The 26,798-nt window shown below is 43.1% G+C and overlaps 1 protein-coding gene across 2 annotated transcripts; it reads left to right on the top strand.

Annotated features, from left to right (window-relative positions):
* Positions 1-2,822: 2,822 nt before the first annotated feature.
* Positions 2,823-22,324, top strand: MRPS10 (mitochondrial ribosomal protein S10). 2 transcript variants are annotated; one of them, XM_004739908.3, is made up of 8 exons: positions 2,823-2,963; positions 3,730-3,798; positions 14,420-14,484; positions 14,574-14,646; positions 16,932-17,068; positions 18,730-18,838; positions 20,134-20,223; positions 20,655-22,324. In XM_004739908.3, exons 2-8 carry the CDS (start codon positions 3,775-3,777, stop codon positions 20,733-20,735), a joined length of 579 nt encoding a protein of 192 aa, XP_004739965.1. In that variant the 5' UTR covers positions 2,823-2,963; positions 3,730-3,774; the 3' UTR covers positions 20,736-22,324. The 2 variants fall into 2 exon arrangements, with proteins under 2 accessions (XP_004739965.1, XP_004739964.1); XM_004739907.3 differs by lacking the exon at positions 3,730-3,798 and having other exon boundaries at positions 2,859-2,963.
* The last annotated feature ends 4,474 nt before the right edge of the window (positions 22,325-26,798 follow it).

The following is a 26,798-nucleotide window of genomic DNA, read 5'->3' as shown; positions in this document are numbered from 1 at the left end:
GGGTCAAGCTGGAGAGCACTGTCCTTGCCTACACACCATGGCAGAGAACCCTCTCTATGGCCCCATGGCTGGCAAGACCCCTCACAGTGACTCTCCCCTTCGCCCCCAGTTAATTGGACCAGGGCTGGCACCTGACACCATGCTATTGGGCCCATAGGCTGCTTGGTGACACACAATATGGTTTGGCCCAGGAAAAAGGAGGGACCAAATCAAATCTCCGGATTTGAAGGTATGAATGGAGAAACACAGAAAGCCAAAGGCAACCAGCAATGGCCACATGCAATGCAGAATTCTGGAGGAGCAGAAGCTCCTTGAAAGCAGGGAAAGCCCACCATTAGAGAGACCATGTTTGGTTTTAAAAATGGAGAGGGTATCCAGTCCTTAAGGTTGCTTTGAACCCACTTTTCCAGTGGGTTTTTTTCCAGTTCTAGGGGTAGTTCAGTCCACACGTTTTTAAAAATAAAAATAAGCCCTTTCTCTTGCAGGGAGGTGGGGGAGTGGGGTTCTCTAGCCCTCGAATCCACAGGGACTTAAATAGAACCACATGTCATCACAGAGTAACCCACTGCAACCCACTGCAAAGGTAGACAGGTACAGAGCTAAGATTTTGAAGATGGTTATTGGTTCAGCTGTAACTAATTCATAGGAGTCATTTCATCTCTGAGCTTCAGTGACCTCACTCTAAAATTAGAATAAAATTTGTGTCTTCCTGTGAGGATCAAATTGGGAGAATGTCACCATCATTGTGGCTGTGGAACACTCAACCACTAGAGACTACTCAAAGTGGGCAGGAGGCAGGCTGAAAAGCTGTTGCAGAAGTGCCATTAAGAGAAACAGAGGCAAACTTCAGAAGTAACAGGAGAATTGGAGAGCTACTGGAGAGCCCCACTGGCTGGGAGAGACCAGCCAACTTTGAACGTCACAATTCAGAGAGGGAGCCTATCTCTGAAAAGGGCTCTGGGCAGCCTGCCAAAGCTGGGCGCAGTCAAGGACAGTAGAGTGCAGGTGTAAGGTGTGGTGTTGACATGCTCTGGTGTATCAACATCTGTACATTTCCACCACGCCACCACGTGGACAGACTTCTAGTGAAAAGAGGCTAGTCTGAGGGGCCCCAAAACTGATTTCTGTTCCTATCCTCATCAATTTGTGTGATGTTGGGAAAATCATGCTACTTCTTCCTTGGTTCTCTTGCCTGCCAAGTAGGGTGAGTGATAACCTACTTGGAGGGGAGAGAATATATTTGCATAGTACGTTAGTTAGGTGGTACAAAATATTCTCATAAACTTGATCTTTTTATTTTTAATCCATTCAACAATCTTTTTCTTTAAGAGGTTTTATTTATTTATTTGAGAGAGGGGGAGAATGCACACAAACAGGGGAGAGGGCAAAGGGAGAGGCAGAATCCCTATTGAACAGGAGCCTGATGCAAGACTTGATCCCAGGACCCTGAGATCATAGCCTGAGCTGAAGGCAGACACTTAACAACAAAGCCACCCAGGCATCCCTAATCCAGTCAACAATCTTGCAAGGCCTGTGAGGTAGAAGATTGATTGATTGATAGAAGGATAGAAAGATTGATTTGATTGGTTGATTTGGGTTGGGGGAGTGATAGAGGGAGAGAATCTCTAGCCAACTCCTGGTCACATACAGAGTCCAATGCAGGGCTCAACCCCATGAATCCTAGATCACAACCCAGGCAGAGACCAACAGTTAGATGCTCAACCGACTGCACCATCCAGGTGCAGAAACTTTATGTTGCAAATAGTGGATGATATTTACCTTGCATCATTATGTGCTGGGCATTATACCAAACCTTCACACATCAATATTTCATTTATCCTGCATAGCAATTATTTGAAATGGGAACAATTATTATCATCTCTAGTTGATATATTAGAAACTTGAGGCTCAGAGTGGGCAAGTAACTTGCCCAGTCATTCAGCTAAGTGGTAAACCCAGATCTCCCAATTGTAAGTCTAGAGTTTTCCATTATGCTGAATTGCATCTGTGAAAACACCTGGGGAAAATAAAACTTAAAGAATTACACAAATGTAAGAGACTTCTACTACAACAAACCCCAGTTCAAAAGGGTTGGAGCTAAATTATGGTGGACACTAATAACCATTTTTTAGTTATAAAACTTTTTGGTTTGTGGTACTGGGTAATGGCAGCAATTGTAAATTCTGAAATACTAAAGTAACATAAGGAAATGAAGACTTCAGAAGACCTGTAGGACAGTGTTGTGCAGGATGGCAGGGGGTGGGGCACAAAAATGTGAAATGATGTCAGAAAAGAATATAGAATTACAGAACATAGCAAGGCTATTGAAATGAAGTAAAGTACTTTTTCTTTCTTTCTTTTTCTTTTCTAAGATTTTATTTTTAAGTAATCTCTTCACCTAACGTGGGGCTCAAACTCACAACCCTGAGATCAAGAGACACACGCTCCACTGACCCAGCTAGCAAGGCACCCCTGGTACTTTTTCTTTTTAATGAAATACAAATTTTTTTTTAAATGCAGAAATAGGAAAATAAATTAACCATTGATAATCCACTACCCAGAAATAATTGCTGCTAATATATTAACATATATTTTTCAAAGCATGTATTATGTTGCCTCCAACAAAACAGGAACTACATAAGGCAAACAGGATTTGAAGAGGAAACATTTAAGGAACTTGGTAACAATCTAGACATGGGTTGATGCAATGTTATCAATACGGAGCATCGGCTAGTCAGCCAACCCTAGGGAAGCCAGCCGTATTATCAGTCCCACCCTCAAAAAGCATGGAATAAAGTCTCTATGGTTGTTTCTGTGCCGGAACGCAAGGCTACACTCTCTCCTTTAGCGGAACTCTATGGCCTGAGGGCGCTGCCGTGACCCCGGAAGCCGTTTTGGGAGGCCTTGGAGGCAAGATGGCGGCGCGGGGAGCGCTCGGCTCCATGTGCCGGCGTCTCTGGCAGGTACCTGGCGGGCTGGGGGTGCTAAGCCAGCTAACATGTTAGTAGCCACAAAATCTGATTGCCAGATGTCGTTGTGGCCATCTGGAATTTTCTCCGATATTTATTCCTCATCGTGGGGCTTTGCCGGAAAGTGGCGAGAAAGCGACTGGTTTTATTTCGTATTCTCTCACGGGTTAAAACATAAGATTCAGGACAAAAACGGGAACAAGAATCACAGTATGTCAGAGCTGGAAAGAATATTGAGCAGCATATGTTTCAAACCCCTGCTTTCAGGTTTACAAAATAAACTGAAGCTCAGAGAATGATTGCCTCGGTAAAATTAGGGGCTGAACTGGTGCAAGGTCTTAGACCTCTCATGGAACCAAATTGTGATGTTTTTTTGATATCTGGAAGTTGTGAGATTAGATGAGAGTCGCTGAAGTCTTAGGAATGGGTTAAGGATTCTCTGCCGTTCTCTGGAGACAAAGCAAAAACTTAAGCAGTCATTCTCAAAATATTGAGTCTCACTACCCCTGTAACATTTTAAAAGTGGTTGAGGACTCCAAAGAGCTTTTGTGTTTGTGGGTTTTAGCTATGGTTATGTAGCTTACTAGAAAATCAAACTGAGAGTCTTAAAAATACTTATTCATTTAAAAATAAAGTTAGCTTATGCTTATTAACTTTTTTATGGAGCGATAACTAAGTTTTTCAGGGTTTGTTATAAGAGTGGCTGTGTTTTCTGTTGTAAGTCTCTTGTTAACTTTAAAAATAAAACTTACTTTACCAGCAAAAATGAGTTTATTCAGGAATTAACAGAATTGCAATTTCGGACATGCAAGCTATGGCAAAACTAATGGTAAGTCCGCAGATAAAGCCTTATTTCTTTACAAAGAAGGAAGTACATAGGAGGGACTGTTTTGAATGGAAGTCCATTGGAGAAAAGCAAGAGTTCAGGGTGAAGGTGGTTTCTCCTTGGCTGAATTGCAGGGTGGTCAGTTTCTTGTAGAAGATTCAGTGTAGGTCTTCTTCTGTTGGGGCCTGTAATTGATCTTTCTTTTCTGTTGATGATTCTTCTCTTGAGGCCTGTAATTGGCAGTTCTTCCTGTAATTGATTTTAAGTAGTGTGGGTCCCCCTTTAATCCGCCAGCTCTACTTGAGTGAGGTTTCCCTTCATTTTTACATCTCCTTTTGATTAAGATCTTTCTCCAAAAGCATTGCTGATTGGGGAGTCAGGTTTCCATGTTTAGTGGTTGTGTCCCTCCGTGTCAGGAAGGACTTTTCCTGGTTGCCATGTTTTATGTCTGAGGGAAGCTATAGATTGGTAACTTACTGAGGTCTCATTCAAGTAACAAGGAGGGGTGGCAGGGAAAATGCTCAGGCATTTCCATCTGTCAAGACATTATCAAGCTTATGAGCACTGGAGATCATCTCCTTATTGGTTACATCGTTTTTACAAAAGTTGGACAGGCTAAGTACAAAACTTAAATAATTACACAAAACAAAATAAGTGTAACAATTTCAGATTGTATGATGGTTCTGCCCTAAGTCTGGAGGTAGCCTACTGAAATATTTAGTGGCACTTATTCCAAGTTAGGGGAGGAAAGTTACCCCTACAAAGGCAAACCTAAGTCCCTGCTTCATGTAGCCATGAAGACAAAATAGTGAAGGCTGTAAGATCACTCTGAAAGAAATAACTGAGTGCATTTGGGAAGATACAGTGTAGTCATAAACATGAAGCTAATAGCTAATGAACTTTTTACAAAAATAGTAAAACTTCAAAGATAAATGAAAGCACTATTGTTATCCCAAAAGAACTGTTTGGAACCAAATGTCATCCAATAATACAGCACATAAGGTTGCAAATTCAGAGATTGTGAATTTGGATAAGATGCCAGAGTCAGTTAAGAGTCCGGATGAACAGGAGACTTGTGAATGCTGAACTGTCTCACCCTTCAGAAAAAGCATGTGGAAGGTTTTTTGTTTGTTTGTTTGTTTGTTTTAAAGATTTTATTTATTTATTTGACAGAGAAAGATCACAAGTAGGCAGAGAGAGAGAGGGGGAAGCAGGCTCCCCGCTGAGCGGAGAGCCCGATGCGGGATCCCAGGACCCTGAGATCACGACCCGAGCCGAAGGAAGCGGCTCAACCCACTGAGCCACCCGGGTGCCCCTGGAAGGTGTTTTTGACCTAGGATCATGATGCGGCTGTTTTCAAAAGGTCATAATCAAAGGAAGAGGTTTCCCCCTTTCACAAGGGTTTGCAAAATGTAGACAAGGGCATTTTCTTTCCACAAAAGAGGTAGTAGAAGTAAATGGGAAAAGGTATACAGGCCTGGCCTGGACATCTTTAAAAAGCTGTTTCTTCAAATTCATCTACTTGAGTTTTGGGAAATCTTTACTTTTAGTTCATCAGATGGTGGGCAGGTCCAGTCAGTGTTTGATCTTTTTTAAGATGTGTCATGTGAACTCAGCAGTCTGTCCCTTGGAGTTCAGAGCACAAGGGTTGGTTAGCAGTAGCCGATGAGGTCCCTTCCAGCAAGGTTAAAGGGAGTCTTTCTGGACGTATCTTTTCCAGTAGATGAAATCTCCAGGTTGCATGGTGTGATGATTAAGTTCTCTCTCCCAGGAATGCACTGTGAAGAGATTCCTCGACCAAAGGATGGTAGTTTTTAATAGAAATAATTAGGCCTTTATAATATGAAGTATATATCCTTTTATTAGTTGTGAGTCAAGGAGGCAGGGACTAGGTACATTGGGCATCCTGTGACTAGCTCAGAGAGTGAGAGTCTGAGTTCCAGAGTGGGTGGATCTGAGATTCAGAAGGATTCTCAGCCAAGGTATTGGGAGAGTCTCTACAAATTTTGCCAGTTGAATCTTAATAGTACCATTAGTGAGTTTAACTAACCCTGAGGACTGAAGATGGTATATATACAATGAAAGTGTTATAAAACCAGCCAAACAGCACAGACTTGTTAAAAGCACCTGACTAGTAACGTGGGTTCCCCAATCACTCTGAAGTTCAAGAGGGGTTCCCCAGTAGGAATAATGCTTTCTAACAGAATTTTAGCCACAGAAGAAGCTGTGGCCTGTCTATAAGGAAAAGCTTTAGTTCAGTGAGAAATGTACAAACCATGACTAAAGCATATTTATATCCATGAGGTGGGGGACTACTGTGAAATTCTTGCGAATAGATTTCTTTTCATTGCACTTTGGACAGGTGGGATGAGTGAGGTAGATATTTTTTGCGCCCTTACTAATATTTCCCCATAGCGCCTGGGTGGCTCAGTGGGTTAAAGCCTCTGCCTTCAGCTCAAGTCATGATCCCAGGGTCTTGGGATCAAGCTCTGCATTGGCTCTCTGCTCAGCAGGGAGCCTGCTTCCTCCTGCCTCTCTGCCTACTTGTGATCTGTCTGTCAAATAAATAAATAAAATCTTTAAAAAAAAAAAAAAAGACTCTCTCTCCCTCTACTTTTGACTTTCCCCATTCTCCTTTCCCCATGCTCTCTCTCTTAAAGAAAAAAATTCCCCCATAAATATTAGTTAGTGATGCTGTCATTTTGTCAGTAGACCAATGGTTTAATGCATGTGCAGTGTTTAATAGTGGGAATGTTAGAATTTCTGGTAAGGTCATATTGTTATTTGGTCCAAACTACAGTTGTCTCTCTCTCTTTTTTCTTTTTTCTTTTTTCTTTTTTTTTTTTTAAGATTTTATTTATTTATTTGACAGAGATCACAAATGGGCAGAGAGGCAGGTTGAGAGAGAGGAGGAAGCAGGCTACCTGCTGAGCAGAGAGCCCGATGCGGGGCTCAATCCCAGGACTCCGGGATCATGAGCCGAAGGTAGTGGCTTTAACCCACTGAGCCACCCAGGCGCCCCACAGTTCTGTTTTTATCAAGCCAATAATTACTCTCTTTCTGATACTGTTTTTCCCTCTCTGGGACCAATTGTTGGGTATCTCTGGTTAATTTTTCCAGGTTATCATTTTGGGGAACATCCCTTTGGACCATGACAGAGGTTTGGCTTTTGATTTCTTTGAAAGCAGTATTTTTGTTGAAAGTAGTAGTGAGGTGGTTTCGTTTGGTGCCCAGGGAGTTGAGTCTGGAATGCCTGGGAACCTTAGTAACAGCAGCCAGCCAAAGTATGGTATTGAATAAATTGGAAATAGGAAATGTTATTAATTTATCATGGGGATAAATTGGAGATTAGGAAACTTTTTTTTTTTTTTTAAGATTTTTTTATTTATCCATTTGAGAGAGACAGAAAGAGCACAAGCAGGGGGAAAGACTGAGAGGGAGAAGCAGACTCCCCACTGAGCTAGGAGCCTGACGTGGGGCTTGATCTCAGGACATGAAGATCTTGACCTGAGCCAAAGGCAGATGCTTAACCATCTGAGCCACTCAGGTGTCCCAGGAAACTTCTTGACTGCTTTCTAACATTCCAAAATTACGAACTACCCCAGAGACATACTGACTGTTGGTATAAATTTGCAGCTTTACCCTTAGCCAAAATTCAAGGATAGTTAAAGGGGAATCCCTTGATTTTTTTTATTCAGTGGCCTTAATTAAGTGCAGTGGCGGGAATGGCTCAGAAGTTAGTGGAATATCTTGCTACAGGGTCTGGTTATTGACTACAGTATCCGATGGGTCCGTCATGGTCACTGTGTTTTGGGATGAGTACTCGCAAGGGTGTTCCTTTCCCTTCCACGTACAAAGAGTAAAGGGAAGTTGGTAATTAGGATGTCTGAGGGCAGAGGGCTTTATTAAAGTCCCAAAAGTTTTGTCTTCTTGATTTTTCCAAATGATAGGATTGGGGGTTTTTTGTTTGTTTGTTTGTTTTTTAGTAAAGCATATAGAGAGTGAGCCATAGAAGAAGTTTCCAAATCCAATTTCAACAGCAGCCAGCCAGTCCACGAAGACCTTGTAATTGGCACTTCTTTTTAGGTTTGGGGAAGTTCAAGATGGTATGAGTCCTCCCTGGATCCAAATGTAGTTCTTGATCTGAGATAGGTGCTCTGAGTATTGAACCTGGGTTTGAGCAAATTGCAGTTTTTCCCTTTGTTGGCTTTGTGTTCCTTTTAAGGCCCAAGCCAAAAGCTTTAGTAGGTAGATGCTATCTTACTGAGAAGAGATTTGAGAAGGGCAACAGAAAGGCAAATCACCTACATAACAAGGTAGAGCCTACAGAAAACTTAGTCATCCAAATCTGTTTTTAAGGTTGGTGAAAAGTAAGGACTCTGTGCAACTCTGAGGCCTTACTGTCCAGGTATCTTTACAACCTTCCCAAGTGGAAGCAAAAAGATACTGGCTATCCTTACCAACTGGAATACTAAAAAATACACTCTGCCTTTCAGTTACAGTGAAAAATTTGCTTTCATTGGGAATGGTTATCAGCAGCATGTGGGGGTTAGGAACAACAGGGTTCCAGGGATAACAGTGTATTGTTCAGAGGCCGTAGACAAACCTCCATCCTTGGCCATTGGGTTTTCTCACAGGTCAAAAGGGGTAGGTAGTAACTAGGACTAGTGCCGGGGATAATAAGGCCCTGAGCTTTGTAATCTGCTGTTACAGGCTTGATGCCCTCCGGGGCTTCTTTATTTATAAGGTATTCATCAATTCTGGGGAGAGGGTTGAGGGATCTGTTTGAATCTTTATGGGAAGTACTCTGTAGATTCTACCTATCAGTTGAGGATTTTGTACAGAAAGAGGATTTGTGCCAGTAAGGACAAACTGTCGCCAGATGCAGCCACAGTGCTAACAGACATGGAGCAAATAAAAGATGTCAAAAGGTCATTTAATCCACCTTGTTGGCCATTTTGATTACTACTATCAAATTCTAGAATTATTTCCCTTTTGGGAGAAAGGAATTCCAGCATGATACATTTATTTTTAAAAAGTCCTGGCCCAGGGCACCTGGGTGGCTCAGTGGGTTAAAGCCTCTGCCTTCGGCTCAGGTCATGATCCCAGGGTCCTGGGATCGAGCCCTACATCAGGCTCTCTGCTCAGCGGGGAGCCTCCTTCCCTTCCTCTCTGTCTGCCTCTCTGCCTGTTTGTGGTCTCTGTCTTTTAAATAAATAAGTAAAATCTTTAAAAAAGAAAAAGTCCTGCCCCAGGGGCACCTGGGTCGCTCAGATGGCTAAGCATCTGCCTTTATTTATTTTTTATTTTTATTTTTTTATTTTTTCAATTTATTTATTTTCAGAAAAACAGTATTCATTATTTTTTCACCACATCTAGTGCTCCATGCAATCTGTGCCCTCTATAATACCCACCACCTGGTACCCCAACCTCCCACCCCCCCCCCCCCCGCCACTCCAAACCCCTCAGTTTGTTTTTCAGAGTCCATAGTCTCTCATGATTCACCTCCCCTTCCAATTTACCCCAACTCCCTTCTGCCTTTAGCTCAGCTCATGATCTCTAGGTTCTTCGATCAAGTCCGGGGTTGGGCTTCTGGCTCAGCAGGGCATCTGCCTCTCCCCCTGCTCATGCTGTGTCTCTGTATCTTTCTCTCTCTAAAATGAATAAATAAAATTTTTTTAAAAGTCTTAGCCCAATAAATGACTAGGAGCAGAGGAACTAAGGAGAAAAGGGTTTGTATCTCCCAGTGGACCTAGACCAACAGGAACTGGTTCAGAGACAGGAAACTGGTGAAGTTCATTAGAGAGTTGTTTGAACCATTTTAGAACTGTAAGGCAGGGAGGAACTGCTTTGCGGTAGTGTAGTTCTGGTGTCAGTAAGGACAAAGATTTTCTTTCTGAACTGAACAGTGGTTTCTCTGAGCCAATCAAGAGGGATTTTGGGGAGGAGCCCCTATAGTTCCTCGTAGCCATTGGAAAGGCTGGCTGTAGAGGGCTGAAGACACCTGGAGCACTTGTGATGGTAACCTTTTTCCCAGTGTTCTGGCTTTTTGCAATGATAGCAGAAACGAGAAAGTTTTTGGTTTGTTTAAGGACCTTCATTTGTTGGAGTTGAAAATTAAGAATTTAGGGATGCCTGAGTGGCTCAGTCGGGTAACTGTCCAAATCTTGATCTCAGCTCAGATCTTGATCTTGGGGTCATGAGTTCAGGCCCTGCATTGGGCTCCATGCTGGACATGGAGCCTACTTAAAAAAAAAAAAAAAGAAGAAGAAGAAGATGGAAAGAAAGTTAAGAATTTTAGTGGTCTTTTAGGTGACTGCCCTAGGGTACTAGCAAGCTGGTTTGCCAAATTAACTAAATCAGGAGTGGACGCAGTTTCCCACTCCATCTTGGTTTTATTTACCTAAAAGAGTTAGCCCAGTTCAGCCCATTAAGAAACATAGCTAAATGCTACTCTGATGGATTCAACATGAAAAAGAAGACCAGAATTTTCTTTGAAAATAATCTGAAATCAATTACAGTAGCCATGAAGAGGTTCATCAGGCTTTTGTATGCGAGACTGAACTTTGGTCCATTCAACAGGCTTAGGAAAAGCTAGTGTAATTGCTTGGTGGAGATTTCCAGCAAATGTTCTAGCATCTTAGCAAAAGTTAGGGATCTGTTTCTCTAAATTCCTTTCGAGATATTCCCATCGGGCTAGCTACAGCCAATATTTGGCTTAGCCCTCATCAACATGCATATGGACTAATTTCTAAAAAATCTGAGAAACCAGGTTGGTAAGTTTGAATAACTATGTGAAATGCTTCCTGCAAACCTGTGGGGGTTCTCAGTCACTACAGGAAACTTCAACTATGGCTCTCAATTCAGCATCATTCTAGAGAACATAAGAAATTTGGGTTTTATTTGGATCCTCAGAAGATTTTAACTTTAGGGGCACCTAGGTGGCTCAGGCAGTTAAATGTCCACCTTGATTTCGGCTCAGGTCGTGATCTCAGAGTTGTGAGATCAAGCTCCGTATCAGGAAGTCTGCTTGAGATTCTCTCCCTCTGCCCCTTCCCTCACTTGGGCACATGCATGTTCTCAAAAAAGAAAAAAATTTTTTTTAAAGTAAAAAGATTTAACTTTAAAGGGGCAGATTTTGATAGGTTCAGTAGAGGACGGAGCAGGCTGAGGTTCAGATGCAAAAGAAAGTTTGGTGGGAGAATTAGAACAGGGAAGTTGAGGGTGTGGAGGAGCTGGAGGCGTCACAAGGAGAAGGAGGGTGATGACACCCGGGGGCGGGGGGTGGGGGGGCGCTGCTGAGCATAAAGTAGTTGCCACAGTCCTGGGAGTTGGGCAGGGAGGGCATCCCTCAGATCTCAGGAGCCTTTTTATCTTTGCTGCAGTTAGTCTAGAAATTGTATTTTGTGGAGAGGCTATTTTAGATTCCATGATAGTGTTTAGAAGCTCTAAGATACCAATCAAAATAGGCATCCTATTCAGTTTTGACAGTTTTGGAGACTTAGCTGCCTGGTTTAGTTGGGAGGAAATCAGAAGTTCCCCATAATGTCCATTGACATTCTAAATTTCTTTTGATTAAGTCAGTAACTACAGTTAGAGATGGTCAGGAGGAAGAACCACAGCTTTTAAACATAAAACCACTAGTGTTTCAGAAGGGGAGCTGCCCTCAAATCATTTTAATGACGGGGATCCTGTTTCTTAGAGGTTTTTCTCTAGAGTAAAAAAAGAAAAATTCCTCAACAGCACAGTTTCAACAGGAACATCTAAGTTCCAAAGGAATTGGACCAAAGGCCAGCACGGAACCAATAGGAACAGCCCATTTCTGGAAAGGAGGTGGACCAAAACTAACACACTTCCATTCCAAGTAGGCACAGTTCCAATAGGAACTGTCTGGTTCCAAAGAGAAGTCAGTCCAAAGGTCAGACCAGCACTCTCTGAAAGGACAGAGTCTTGAAACAGATCCTGGAGAGCTCAAAACGCAGAGAGTAGAGCTCGAAGTCCAGGAAAAAGAGCCTCCAACTCCAGGGTTGGTAAGAGAACAGTGAACTTCATTGGCTCTGTGTGCCCTAGCACCTGTTTGCTCATCAGCCTCGAAGTTATTGAATATTTCTGGATCCCACTTCTTCTTCTTTTTTTTTTTTTTTTTAAGATTTTATTTATTTATTTGACAGACAGAGATCACAAGCAGGCAGAGAGAGAGGAGGAAGCAGGTTCCCTGCTGAGCAGAGAGCCTGATGCGGGACTCGATTCCAGGACCTGGGGATCATGACCTGAGCCAAAGGCAGAGGCTTTAACCCACTGAGCCACCGAGGCGCCCTGGATCCCACTCTGATCACCAAATAATGTTAACCTTAAAAATGAAAGTTATTTGGTTTATTTGGGAATGGCAGAAAATTGGAGTTTGGGACATGCAAGTTATTGCAAAACCATGGACAAGTCCCAGAAACAAAGAAGAGAAATATTTTTTGGAGAAAAAGGAAGAAGTTGGGAGGGGTTTTGAAAGTCCAGTGGAAAACAAGAGTTCAGAGTGATGGTTTTTCATTGTCTGAGTTGCAAGAGGTAATCATTTCTTGTAGAAGATTCAGTGAACATCTTTTCCTGTTGGGTACACCCGGGTGGTACAGTCCGTTAAGCATCCAACTCTTGGTTTCTGCTCAGGTCAGGATCTCAGGGTCGTTAGATTGAGCCCCATATCAGGCTCCACATTCAGTGCAATGTCAGCTTGAGATTCTCTCTCCCTCTCCTGCCCCTCCACCCAGATAAATAAAATAAAGATTTTTTTAAAAAGTTGATTTGTGGTTATAACAGCACTTTTTTTTTAAAGGATTTTATTTATTTGTCAGAGAGTGAGTACAAGCAGGGGGAGCAGCAGGCTGCCCGCTGAGCTGGGAGCCTGATGTGGGGCTTGATTTGATCCCAGGACCATGAGATCATGACCTGAGCTGAAGGCAGACGCTTAACCCACTGCGCCACCCAGGCATCCCTAAGCTCCAACTTTTAAAAGCAGAGGTTTGTACTTGGAGAATATGACTGGAAAGTGTCCTATCAGGTGCCCAGACCTGTGGTGCTTTAATTATTTATTGGGTGCCTGGGTGGTTCATTCGGTAAAGCATCTGCCTTGGGCTCAGATCATAATCTCAAGGTCCTGGAATTGAGCCCCACATTGGGCTCTCTGCTCAGTGGGGAGTCTGCTTCTCTCTCTCCCTCTGATCTGTCTTGCTTTCTCTCTCTCAAATAAATAAATACAATTTATTTTAAAATTATTTATTTATTTATTTTAGAGAAAGAGATCGAGCAAGCATGGGGTAGAGGGGCAGAGGGGAGAGTGTTTTAAGCTGACTTTCTGCTGAATACACAGTCCCACAGAGGGCTGGGATCTTATAACCTGAGATCATAACCTGAGCCAAAACCAAGAGTCGGATGCTTCATTGACTACGCCACCCAGCACCCCTCCCAGGTTACATTTTTAAATCAGGAAAGCTCAAGGGGGAAACAGATGGCAAATTACATTATTAGATATAGTGCCACAGGTGTCCTGCAGCTAGAAGTTTTGTCCACCAGAGGGAGCTGACAATAAAGGATGTGGAAAGGCTGGATTGTTGGGAGTATGAGGTACAGCAGTGGTGTAAGATGATGTGTGTTTCACTGTATTTCAGTTTATTTATAAATCTCCCAGCCAAGCCAAGAAACTTACAGTAGAAAGATGTATGAAAGCTTTGCAAAAAGGGTACTTTAGAATTCTTACTTCAATTCTTATAAATAAATTAAAAAGAGACTTGCTCAGAAATAGGCAAGGTAAGTATTATATTGTAGTACATTTAATCTATTAAAAAAAATGGGAAAATGAAGTCACTTTTTCCTTGATGTCCACATACTTAAAATCATAGATGTTCTTTCAGTGTGAGAATTGCTTATGTGTGTCTGTGTAAAGTGCCTTTTTAAAAAGTTCTTAATCTAAGCTTTAAGAGATATAGATGCTGTCGTATTCTGAGAATTTATTTTGATTACCAACTCTTTCGTTGTCCTCTTTTTTTTTTTTTTTAAAGATTTTATTTATTTGTCAGACAGAGATCACAAGTAGGCAGAGAGGGAGACAGAGAGAGAGGAGGAAGCAGGCCTCCTGCTGAGCAGAGAGCCCGATGTAGGGCCCGATCCCAGGACCCTGAGATCATGACCTGAGCAGAAGGCAGAGGCTTAACCCACTGAGCCACCCAGGCGTCCCTCCTCTTGTTTTTTTGTTTTTTTTTTTTTAAGATTTTATTTATTTATTTGACAGAGAGAAATCCCAAGTAGATGGAGAGGCAGGCAGAAAGAGAGAGAGGGAAGCAGGCTCCCTGCTGAGCAAAGAGCCCGATGCAGGACTCAATCCCAGGACCCTGAGATCATGACCTGAGCCGAAGGCAGCGGCCCAACCCACTGAGCCACCCAGGCGCCCCCTCCTCTTGTTTTTAAATGAAATCTAATCTGGCATTTTAGTTACCCTAGTATCTTCATCTGAAATAATGAGATAGTCCTTAATTTGAAGGATTGTATATCTTTTGATTTCTTTTTTTTTTTTTTTTAGGGGAAACTGAATGTTTAAGGATTGACTTTAATTCTAAAACATGCTCCCCCCCTTTTTTAGGGTTCAAGGAATTTTTCTGTAAACCCTTCTAAGAGCAGTACAGCCAGAAATGGTGGCTTTCTCCTGTAAGTATGTAATTAGATGTGCTAAATTGAATAAGGAAATGGGCTTTTGTACTATATCACTTAGGTTTTTCCTTTGTTTCCACACGTAGCACTACCAGTATGAAATGGGTACAGTTTTCAAACCTACACGTTGATATTCCCAAGGATTTGACCAAACCTAAGGTATGTACTTCCTATTTCTTTTTTTTTTAATTTTTTTAATAAACATAAAATGTATTATTAGCCCCAGGGGTACAGGTCTGTGAATTGCCAGGTTTACACAGTTCATAGCACTCTTGTACTTCCTATTTCTTGATAAAGAGCTGTATTAGCAATAGATTTTCCTCTGTATTTCATTTGAGGCTGTTTCCCAAACACCTTATGGACAAAAATGTTTTGTTCTGGAATACTGGCAGGGGCACGGTGTGCCTGAGTGAAGTACTCTGACATTTCTGCATGCTCATACCATCTTTCAGGGGGTCAGGGAATTGGTTATTTACCCCAAATAACTAATTACTGTGAGAAGAAGCAGATTTTTGCTTTAGCTCAGCACAGTGTGATGAGTAGTCATAATTAATGGTACAGAATACTTCATATTATGTTACAGAAAATATTTTTTTTGGAGGCTTCAAGTCTTTGTTTCCATTTTAAGGCATAGAGGCTGGGCCTGGACAGTCCTTTATTATTCACAGCAAGGAGGAGCATTACCACTGGCAAAGAAAATCTAGAAGTAGCTGTGTAACCTTATTTCCTTTAAATAAGAACCATAATTTATCAACCCAGTTTTTGTGTAAATTGTGGTTTAAACAGTCCTTACAAATTCTGGATCTATTCATTTCCACCCCTCAAAAATAATCCCTTGTTAACCATTCGGTATGACTTCTTCTAGACATTTTTCTGTGTGTAACCATCCTCTCTATGCATGTGCTCACCAAACTGGAATTCTGCTATACATCATGTACTGCTCTTTTGATTTGTTTTCACTGAATAGATACTGGATCTCTTTCCATGAAAGTACATACGAACCCTGGGCCTCCACGCCAGGTGTTCTCATGGGCAAGTCTGTAAGGAGAGGTGGTGGCGTGGGCACAGTGATAGGCTATGCCCTTTATAAGTGAGACAGCTACCACTTACTCCAGCCACATGTTGCCTGTAGACATGTAGACTAGTGATGTCTTAAGTTTTCCAAGCTAACATGAAATCCAAATTTTTATTCAAAATCTTTTGAGTTTTTTTTATCACAACAGATTCAGACTGTATTTAAAGCCCTACAGGGACCAGTCAAAACACATCTTGGAGCTCTACTCCGTTTCCCCAGTCCCCCAAGTTATGATACAGAATATCAGCGTAGTCACTTCTTCCAGCAACTGTATTTGGGGTAATTGAGAGTAAATGTCTAGGTAGCTTCCTGGTTAATAAGTAGATCTCCTTTCAGGAGTGAAGTAATTTAACCCTGAATCATTGGATTAGTAAGATAAATTACTGGTCTAATGGACAAATGAAGGTGAATGTAATTCATCTTTTGGAAGAAAGTCAGAAATGTCAGACCCATTATTCCTAAGATCTTTAAATATTAGAGTAGAAGAGGGAGAAGTTAAATGTACAGTCAGTGCCAAAACATTTTAATTAGAAATGAGTAATTTTTCTATTAGGGCAGGCAAAACATACATGAATAAAACCTAATAAGGAACGCCTGGGTGGCTTATTCAGTTAAGCGTCTGCCTTCAGCTCAGGTCATGATCCCAAGGTCCTGGGACTGAGTCCTGCACTGGGCTCCTTGCTTAGCAGGAGGCCTGTTTTTCCCTCTGCCTGCCACTGTCCCCTGCTTTGTGCACTCTCGCTCTAACAAAATCGAAAAGAAAAAAAACTAGTAAAAATATGAATAGCAATAGCTTGCCTTTGTGTAACAACATTTTGTAATTTCTAAGCACTTCATCTGTGTTTGTTATTTTTTGGCCACAGAAATGCTGTGAACTCTAGCATAAGGATGATCCTATTTTATATATGAGCAAACTGTCATGCAGTGAAATCCTGGGACTTGCCTGTTTTTACTCAGCTGGAAGTGGCAGTTTAATTCCCAGTCCACATCTTCTGATCTTCTCACCAGGCTACTTTGTTAACAGACCCCAAAATCTCTTCCCATTAGGTATTTGGGATCAGATACCAATATCAGTATCAATTATCAATAACTATGAAGTTAGAAGGTTCCATTAGTGACTTTGTAGGTTGCTTGAAAGTCCTTTGATTTAAACTTTATTTTAACGGATTGTAGGAGTCATTGTGGAGATCTGAATGTGAAAGTAGCTAGGTAATTAAGCTAATAGTATTAAGCTATTACTCAGCATTTTTCACCCCGCTTATTAGTAAACTCTGAAATTGCTCAATTGAGAATAATACATGAAATTTTCCAATTATAAATACTAGAGGAACCATAACTGAAACTTTTGTTTTTGATTTTAAAATTGTAGATAACCATCTCTGATGAACCAGATACATTATATAAGCGCCTGTCAGTTTTAGTAAAAGGCCATGATAAGGCTGTATTGGACAGTTATGAATATTTTGCAGTGCTTGCTGCGAAAGAACTTGGTATCTCTATTAAAGTGTAAGTATGGGGCGCCTGGGTGGCTCAATCAGGTTAAGTGTCTGCCTTCTGCTGGGGTCACGATCCCAGGAACCTGGGATTGAGTTCCACACTGCGGGGGTGGCGGGGGTGGGGGGGGAGTCTCTGCTCAGCGGGGAGTCTGCTTCTACCTCTACCCCACCCCTGCTCATGATCTCTCTCTCTCTCTCTGTCTCAAATAAATAAATAAAATCTTCTAAAAAAATAAAATATAAGTATGATCTTTCCTAATCTGACCTATTATCTGTTATAACGTGATCAACCTGAAAAATGGTGCTAATTCCAGCTAGGTCTAAGGCCTTAAGGTAGCATAGAAACTCATAGTGGGTAGAGTTTAGGTTTATTGTGTTATCCTAATCAGGATTCCTGCCTACTAGAATTTTTAAAAACTAGAACGAGTGAACAAGGAAAATAAAGGAAATCCTTTCTTTAGCAATTGCACAGACATAAGGAGACCCACAAAGCCCTAATGTCTAGAGACTCCGTGGGGCAGGGAGGTGAATTAGGTGAAAAGTTAATCTTTTCAGACTCTGATGGTTTTTGCTAATAGCTATTGTTTCAAAACTACCTCTGGAAACATCACTCACCTAGTCATTTCACGCAGGAGCAAGGCAAGCTTCAGATGACCTTGAAATCACTGCTGGGTCAAGTATAACTATAGTAGTCTCCCCCTTGTCCATGGAGGGCACTCAGCACCCCCGGCCGGTGCCTAGACCTGGGTAGGGCACTGAATCTTGCATGTCGTTTTTTTTCTCCTATACCTATATGCCTGTGCTAAAGTGATTTATAAATTAGGCACAGGAAGAGATTAACAACAATACCCAGTCATGAAATAGAACAGTTGCCACAATATACTATAATAAAAGCTACGTGAATATGCCGTCTCTCTCTTCCTCTCTCAAAATACCTTCTTGTGCTGTACTCAGCCTTGGGATGATGTGAGATGATGAGCTGCCCAGGCAGTGAGACGAAATGAGCTGAATGCTGTAGGCACTGTGATGTACGTTAGGCTGCTCTTAACCTACTGACTCTTTCAGAAGGACTTACCTGCTTCGGGCCTGTGGTTGGCCACAGGCGGCTAAAACTGCTGGAAGCAAAACCATGGGTTGGGGGGGGGGGCACTGCTGCACCTTTTTTGTCACCTGCTCCTTCTGGTGCTGAACAAGGCCCATTTAGGGCTTTGTCAGGCTTGCGTTATAAGAAAACAGAAGGAACCCACACCTTTCCCATAATAGGCTTTTTAGTTTCGTGGTTATTGGTAGATTTGCAGATTTCCCTAAAACAACACACACAGCAACACATTAGTTCCACTCTTCACAGTTCATACATTTGGCCAAAACCAGACTAAGGTGGGCGGCGGATAAGAGCCAGAGGCATGCACTGTGCCCTTGCATTGCCAAGGCTCAGTTCTGGGTCTGTGGGATATTTGTTCCCCTTGCCGTCTGCTGTGTTTACTTTGGCCTGAGCTTTATGACAGCAATTGTTAACGCGTGACAGTCTTGACAGCTGCAAGTCTGTAAGTGGTAGCTAATGCCTATAATTATGAGCCCCGCCTACGAAATTGTGGAATTATGCTTTGCTATCGGTGACTCAGGTTTTAACACCACTTAGCTTAGTATGTTGTTTGCCCATTGATTTTTCAGACATGAACCTCCAAGGAAAATAGAGCGATTTACTCTTCTCAAATCAGTGCATATTTTCAAGAAGCACAGAGTTCAGTATGAAATGAGAACACTTTACAGATGTTTAGAGGTGAGTTAATTTCAGACATTAAAGCGTTTTTGAAATGCCCGGGGTTTTATACTAGCACCCTGTAACTGTCCTTTGACGTTGACTGGGTGGACTTTCTGTCAGCCGGTGACTTTTGACTGGAGAAAAGGTAAATGATAGGAAATGAGACTCACAGCCATCCTTCAGAGCAGTTTGTACTTCAACTCAGCAATGCAGGGTATGCTAATTTTCATACAGTATGAAACCTTGGAAGGATTTGGCTTATATTTCATAAATTCTAGTTAAGTTCCTACATAGTTCTAGTGATTCTTCTCACACACTAGTGGGTTTTCCATGTCCACAACGGGAAACAGGAAGGTTTTTCATTCATCAGTTACTCGTTCGCGCATCCAATCGGGTCAGCGTGGTCTTGTGGTTAAGGAGGCAAGGGTTCTGGAATCAGGTCCAAGTACTGGCATGTCCCAGCAGTGTGGTCTGCACCTCAGTTCCCCGATCTGTGGAATGAGCGATTCTGGTATGCATCTCGTAAGTTTAGTGTGAGGATTAAATGCGGTATTTATTGAAAGCACTTAGAATCCTCCTGTTACATAGTAAATGATTAGTAAATGTCATGAAAACAAATGCAGGTAAATCACACTTGCCGGCTGGGTTCCATAGAGCCCTGGTTTTAAGGTATCCAGTGTGCTGTGCTCGCCCCTTCCAATCAACCAGAAGATCTTTTTTATTTATTTATTTTTAGTTATTTTTATTTATTTATTTATGTTTAAAGATTTTATCTATTTATCAGCAAGAATCTGTATGTGAGCAGAGGGAGGAGGGGTTGCAGGGGGACAAGCAGACTCCCCTCCTGAGTGGGGAGCCCAATGTGGGGTCAGTCCCAGGAGCCTGAAATCATGACCTGAGCCAAGAGCAGTTGCTTAGCCAGTTGAGCCACCCAGATACCCCAATACTTTTTTCCTTTTAAGCTGGAATTCTGGAGGTATCTGGGTGGCTCAATCAGTTAAGTGTCTGATTCTTGATTTCAGCTCAGTTCGTGGTCTCAGGATCATGAGATCAAGCCCAAGCTGGGCTATGTGCTGCCCATAGAGCCTGCCCGTAGAGCCTGCTCGGGATTCTCTTCCCTCTCCTTCTGCCCCTCCTACCCTCACCTGTGCTCACGCTTTCTCTCTGTCTTAAAAACAAACGAAGCTGGAATTCCATGTAAGATTTCATAGCGAAAGAAGAGGCTATAGAGCTTTTACTTTAAGAAGAAAAAAAAACTTAAAATTTCTGCTTTAACAGCATATCATGAACCAATTTCATATTTGAAATTTTAGTTAGAACATCTAACTGGAAGTACAGCAGATGTCTACTTGGAATATATTCAGCGTAACTTACCTGAAGGAGTTGCCATGGAAGTAACAAAGGTATGACTTAAATTTCTGGCTCCATTGGCAAGAGGTATGTATCACTGTTTTGCTACTTCACAGCCCTGTCCTGCCCCTGAGGCAGACTGGGGGCTGAGTTGCCACCATGGTGGGGGTCCTTGCCTCCCTGCAGTGCCGACAGCCCACGTCTCCCCAAGCTGTCCCTGGTCTCCCTTCCCCTCAGCAGTAGTGGACAGAGGGGCCACATTCATTGGCAGTCCCTGGAGATCACCGAGTGATGCGTGTGAGAGTGTTTTTGTACACCGTCCAGGTTCCTTCTCCTTGTTTGAGAGCCCTACACAGAGATGAGGGGGAGTGAGAGGGAAAAAGAAACAAGAGGACTTGAGGGAACAAAATGAATAAATCCCATCTGTGGCCAAAGAGTTCAGTGAAGTCCACATTATGTTGTAGTTCTGTTTTTCTCTTTTTAGACCAAATTAGAACAGTTACCAGAACACATCAAGGAGCCAGTCTGGGAAACGGTACCAGAAGAAAAAGAAAGCAAGTCCTAAAGTCTCAGCGAGTCTGCTGGTGCTGGCCTTTGACCCAAGAGGAGGTCAGAAATGTATGTTGAGATAGAGAGGCTCGACCATGAGTCTACCTGACTGCTCCGTGGAGCCTGTGTGACCACACATGCCCTGATCAGCTCACAGCAAGGGGCCGAACTTCAGTGATACACTGGACTAGAGTGAAAAACCACTTGACCTGTTCTTCTGTACACTCATCCTTTCAGTTCTGATTTTAACAAATGTGAGCAAACCACTTTGACTGCTGTGCGCCAAGAGAATCGAGTTTGTATTTTGGTACTCTGTTACTGTTCAGTGATTAGATCGTGCTAATTTTAATCTGTATCATTTCATCTGAAAGTCAATCTTTGAAATATTCCTTACGCATTTTCCCTTTTGAGCCACCTAGAAGGAACCTTCGGTTAACTTGGTTAGTTTAACACCGAACAGTTAAAGTCTTCCCATTTACCGCAATGCTAGCTGGCAAATGCTAGTTTGGGGATTGTAACCTCCAAATTTTACCTCATTTAAGCGTGACGTTCTTGAACATGAATGTAGTGGGCAGCATTTCACGCACTGAACTCCTCTTGTGGCCCAGACCCTCACCAGGCCTCTGGGAAGGCTCACTGTTGTGGAATCTGAGCTCTCAAGAAATCACTGTATCACCTTTTTCATCCTGTGAGTCATTCACTCAGGAGGCTTTTGTTAACTCTATAACCAGCACTGTAGAAAATACCAAACAGTAAATGGAAATAATGGCTTTTGAAAACTGTACAGGGCACGGATAAATATTTTTCCTTAATAAACCCCATGTTGACAAGGCCTCTTTCTTTTGGTAAATGGCATTCTTTCTCTTTGGAGAGGTCTACTTTTCCATGAAATTAAATCAGAGTTAAAAGCCTGAAAGAGGCAAAGCTACCATGGGCTGGAACTGCTGGTATAGGAACCCCAAGGGAGCGATTCGTTTCCTTTCTACAGCACAATCCGATCTGTGTCTTTTTGCGGTTTCCTTCCTATCTTTGGGGTCGTTATGACTTCTCAGTTTTTCTCCCCTTAAACTGGCATCCCGGGTCCCTTTCCCCGGCCCACTTTCAGGTATTGGCGCTTTGAATGCACACTGCTTAGGCGTCAGACTTCCAGTGCTGTCATTAACATGAAAAGAGTTACAGTCTTGTGCCCGTGACCTTACTCGGTTTCCCACTCAGTGGTCAATGGTGACATTCACGAGTGTGTAAGGCACGCTTATCCCAGGTCTAAGCCTCGACATCAAGAACTAATGAATAAAACAAGATTGATGTAACAGAACTGTATCTAGCAAAGCCACAATCTGTGAGCTCTTTTTACTTTAAAAGAAATTCTTAAATATGGATCATTTAAGCCTTTTTTTACTGACAGTATTAATCACTGTATCCTAAGGTGATTTATGCAAACTTGCCTCCAGTGATGGTCCTCGTGAGCTCTTTCAAAGGTATGAATCTCCTAAGAGCTGGTTTGCGACTAAATCAGTCTATAACCAGATTGCTTAGCACTTCAAATTACATATTAAAATCTTGTTTTAAGGTGAATATACAAATAAACTACATACATAATAAAAACTTAGTGGTCTTTCTTTGACAAAAGTATTTTGCATATTTGAAGCCTACTTCCTGATATAAACAAGGTAATTTCTTCATCCTGACAGGACTTTTTAAATTGGGTTTCCTGAGAAAAGTGCCTATTCCGAAAATCATAATTAATACCCAAGTACCATATTTTGTCCGTTTGGGGAAGGGAGGTCATGAGAGAAAAGGACCTGATGGAATAAACCACAAGGCAGGTAGGAAGTGAGGGTTGTTTTTATTTACTGAGGTGTAATCCTGGGTTCATTGTTGTTCTCTCTGATCTGAGATACATTTTCTTTTTATATTAAACAAAATAATGTTATTATCTGTTTAAAGTTATTGACAGACCTCCACAGATAAACTCATTCAGGGCCTGGTTTTGATGCTTTCAAAGCAAATCACTGACAGGTTCCTTTGGCTGCTTGAACATGCCACAGGAAATACATACGGCAGTTATTTTCAGCCTGTAGTCTAATTTCCTAAAGCATTTTTACTTGTTAAAGCTACCATTGATCCTTTCCTACATTATATTACTTAGTATTACCACAACTTGAGTGAGGAGCAGAGTGGAGAAAACACAGACTTTGGAGTCAGACCTCAGGTAAGAGTTCAACGCCCTAACTGCTTTAAACTTGGGTGGAGTAATTAACCCTGTCAGAGCCTCAGTTTACTCATTAGGAAAATGTAGGAAACAATACCTACTTATTAAGGTTAGGAGTGTTAAATTAGATCGCTGAGCAGTACCTCGCGTCGTCCCGGGGGATAATAGACATCCACTACAGAGTAGCAGTTATAGGACAGCAGTACCAATCCGTGAAGCTCCAGGTGTTTGCATGCTGTAGGGACTGTTTAAGACCCAGCTGGCGAGGACAACACTTAGAGTGGCTACAAAGTCTTATTTATTTGCCGAAGTTGATGCGAGGGTTAATTTAGATGAGAAAACATGTAACATGCTTATTATAATCACCACCACCCATTATGCCAAGCATTTTACGTAGTCATTACAGATGCTATCTTACTTAATCTTCATAACAACCCAATAAAGGAGTTAACAATAATTACCTCCATTTTACAGGAGGGAAAACCAAGTTCTGACTAGCCCACTCAGTCACCCAGTGCACAGATGAAACAGACCAAAAGTGCAACTGATCAGTGGGAGTTCCAGGTAAAGGCAGGGACAGTCTAGAAAGGCTAGGAAGTACTCGGATGTCCACGTATTAAATGCAGAATATTCAAACCTAGAATCCAAATTCATTTCCCCTTGTATGTGAGCAAAACGTACTCGTTTCCCTAAAGCTTGGAAGTAAAGAGATAGGGAGCACCTGGGTACCTCAGTCAGTTAAACATCCAACTCTTATTTGTTTGTTTGTTTTATTTATTTAACAGATCACAAGTAGGCAGAGAGGGAGGGAGAAGCAGGCTCCCCACTGAGCAGGGATCTAGATGTGGGGCTCCATCCCAGGACCCGAGACCATGACCTGAGCCGAAAACAGAGGCTTAACCCTCTGAGCCACCCAGGCGCCCCAAATGTGCGACTCTTGATCTCAGCTCAGGTCTTGATCTCAGGGTCGTGGGTTCAAGCCTCACATTGAGCTCCAGGCTGAGCGTGGGTGGAGCTGACTTAAAAAAAAAAGTGGGATTGATAAGGGAGAAAGTATCTGAAGAATAAAAGGCGTAAATGTGTATGAATAAAGGCAGGAAGCATGATATACAGTGTAATCCCTGTGGTCTCAGGGCCAACACTGGTCCCAAGTGTCCAAGGGGGGCGACAGGAGAGTTGAGGCTTCTTCAGCAGGGGGGTCTCACTGGGTCACAAGACAACTGGCATGGAGACGATTTACAGTAGGGCGTCAGGCCAGGCCCATTCAGGGCTCAGCACATTCCGGCTTGTAGCTCCCAGACGTTATTCCTGGAGCCAGGCTTACGGCTGACTGCGTGGGATCCCCAGTGTTGTCTGCAAATCCTCGTTCAATTCCTAACCCTGCCCTCCTTAAATCGTTGCTATTGTCACTCGCTTCCAGCTATCATTTGCCTGTATGGCTCCTAATCCTCTTTCAGGTGATATATTTATACCTCAACAGCTCAGCGGTATTTAAGGACAGGTCATGGGCAACTGACCCACACGGAAGTAGCCAACTGAATTGTAGTTTCCTTGACCAGAGGTTAAATTGAGTTATTTCATTCATAGGTTTGTTTGTTTTTTTAAGATTTTATTTATTTATTTGAGAGAGAAAGAGCACAAGCAGGAAGGAGAGGGAGAAATGGGCTCCCCGCTGAGCAGGGAGCCCCATGTGGGGCAGGATCCCAGGACTCTGGGATCATGACCTGAGCGAAGGCAGATGCTTCACCGACTGAGCCACCCAGGCGCCCCACGTTCATATTGTTCTTTAAGGTGAGCACAGGTGCCGTGCTGCAGTCACTCCTCAGTATTGCTTAAATCTCGATAAGCACGAAGAGACAGGGATAACAGCCCCTTCACACCCCTCCGTTAAGGTGCTGTGGGTGCAGAGCCGCTGCAGCTGCCAGGCACCTGTCTTCAGGTGTGAGGTGGTGGGGAAAATGGAAATCCCTGGGCTACAGGATCTTCAAGGCCTCTTCCAGGTCTAAAATCCCATTGCCATGTCACATCAAGAGCTACCCGTGAACCCAGCCACTCTTGAATCAAGGGAGCTGCTCTATAAAATTTAGGAGTAAGAGCTCCCATTCATTCAGCACCGTGCCGAGCCCTTTGCTCAGTGACTCAATAAGTATATGAGTTCCTTGTATCTGCCAAGCACTGTTGGGGATACCGGGAATTCCGTGTATATGGTAAAGTCCTCTCCTCAAGGATCTTGGACTTGGGGAAGGAGACATATAAGTGGGGGGTGGGATGGGAGAATAAGATGGAGTTAAGCATGATGAAGAAAATAGAACAGGATAGTGTCAGAATGACTTGAGGGGCTACTTGAGGTGGGCTTGGGAAATAGCTCTCTGAGCTATTTCTGACATAGGGTCAGAGCGGTCCGGGCAGCAGGAGCAATCAATGGTAAGGCCCCATGACCTTGGTGTGTCTGGGGACAAGGGCTGAGGAGCATGAAGACCAAGCAAGCAAGGGCTCAATCGTGTCACACATCATGGCTGTGGGAAGGAGCATGGTTTAATCCTGAGTGTGAATGGGAAGCCATAGGAAGGTTTGGAACAGGAGAGTGACAGATCAGATCTTTACAGCACACTTTTCGGGCTGCTAGGTAGGCACTGAGAAAGGGGGCAGAAACATGTTAGGACCTGCTGCAGGGACCAGTGTGAGGACACGGCCTAGACAAGAGATGCAGGAATGATGAGAAGTGGTTGGACTCAGAATATGGTTTGGACGTGAAGCTGATGAAACAGCCTACTGGTAGATTGAAATGAGATCCAGGAGCAAGAAAAGATTGAAGAGCGACTCCTCGTTTTAGGCCTAAGCAGCTGGGTACATGATCATGCTGTTACAGAGGTGGAAAAGGCTCGAGGGAGGCATCTATGGAAATCAGGGATTTGGCTTTGGCTTTGGCTTTGGTACGTCTGCAGTCTGAGTATAGATGTCTGGTAGGCAGCTAGGTTTGTAATCTGGAGTTCTGGAGAGAGGTCCAGCTGGCGGGTTGGGATTTGGAAGCTATCAGCCAACCAATGGTTTGTAATGTCGGGGTGAGTGAGTTCACGTGGACGGCAACATGGGGAGGGGAGAGGAGAACTGACGACAAGCCTGGGAGCCCCAAGCAGGAAGAGGTTTGTTAAACAGGAGGAGGTGCGAGCAAAGGACATGAGCGGTCAGTGAGAGTGAGTTTGGAGTGAAATCAGAGGATTGTGCGTTCTTGAAACCTGGAGTTTCGGGGAAGGAATTCATTGGTTGAGCTGGGGTGAATCTGTTGGCAGATTGAGTAAGGAAAGTAGGTCATTGGTGACTACCTCTCCCTGGAGTAACAAGGATGAGTATCCAGTTAGAGTAAAAGCTGTGTGAAGAAGAGAGAAGAGGATGCAAAACAGTTTTGAGAAGGTTCGCTTATCTATCGCTACCTGAAAAACACCCAGCCCCTAGTAGCTTCACTGACGCTTACTTCGCACATGAGTTACAGCTCGGTCACGGTTCGAGGACCATGCCCATTGGGTATCAGCTGCAGTGGCTGGAAGATGAGGGCTGGAGTCATCTGCAGAGTCACTCACTCACCCGACGTTCCCAGTGGTGGAAGCCGGCTGCCAGCCAGAATGCCCCCGGGTGCTCTGGGCTTCCCACAGTACGGGCTGAGCTCCCAGGGCAAGTCCTGAGGGAGAGGCAGGCAGAAGCCCGATTGCTTCTGACGGCTGACATTTGGAAGTCACGTAGTCACTACGTGACTTCCAAAAAAGGATTTTGCCTATTCTCTCCAATGAGTAGCCACAAAGTCCCGTGCAGGTGGAAGAGAAGGAGAAGTAGGCTCTTCCCCCTGATGGGAGGAACGAGGGAGACCAGATC

The sequence above is a fragment of the Mustela putorius genome, unplaced genomic scaffold (genome assembly GCF_011764305.1).
Source record: "Mustela putorius furo isolate JIRA1106 unplaced genomic scaffold, ASM1176430v1.1 tig00003983_pilon_pilon_pilon, whole genome shotgun sequence".
NCBI lineage: Eukaryota > Metazoa > Chordata > Mammalia > Carnivora > Mustelidae > Mustela > Mustela putorius.
This window is presented reverse-complemented; position numbering and strand designations above follow the sequence as displayed.

What these genes read in the sequence shown, in the direction of transcription:
- MRPS10 (XM_004739907.3), top strand. Translation starts at nt 2,916, where the DNA reads ATGGCGGCGCGGGGAGCGCTCGGCTCCATGTGCCGGCGTCTCTGGCAG. An exon ending in AGGATTTGACCAAACCTAAG is followed by an intron (nt 14,647 to 16,931) that starts GTATGTACTTCC and finishes TTAAAATTGTAG; the next exon opens with ATAACCATCTCTGATGAACC. An exon ending in CTTGGTATCTCTATTAAAGT is followed by an intron (nt 17,069 to 18,729) that starts GTAAGTATGGGG and finishes TTGATTTTTCAG; the next exon opens with ACATGAACCTCCAAGGAAAA.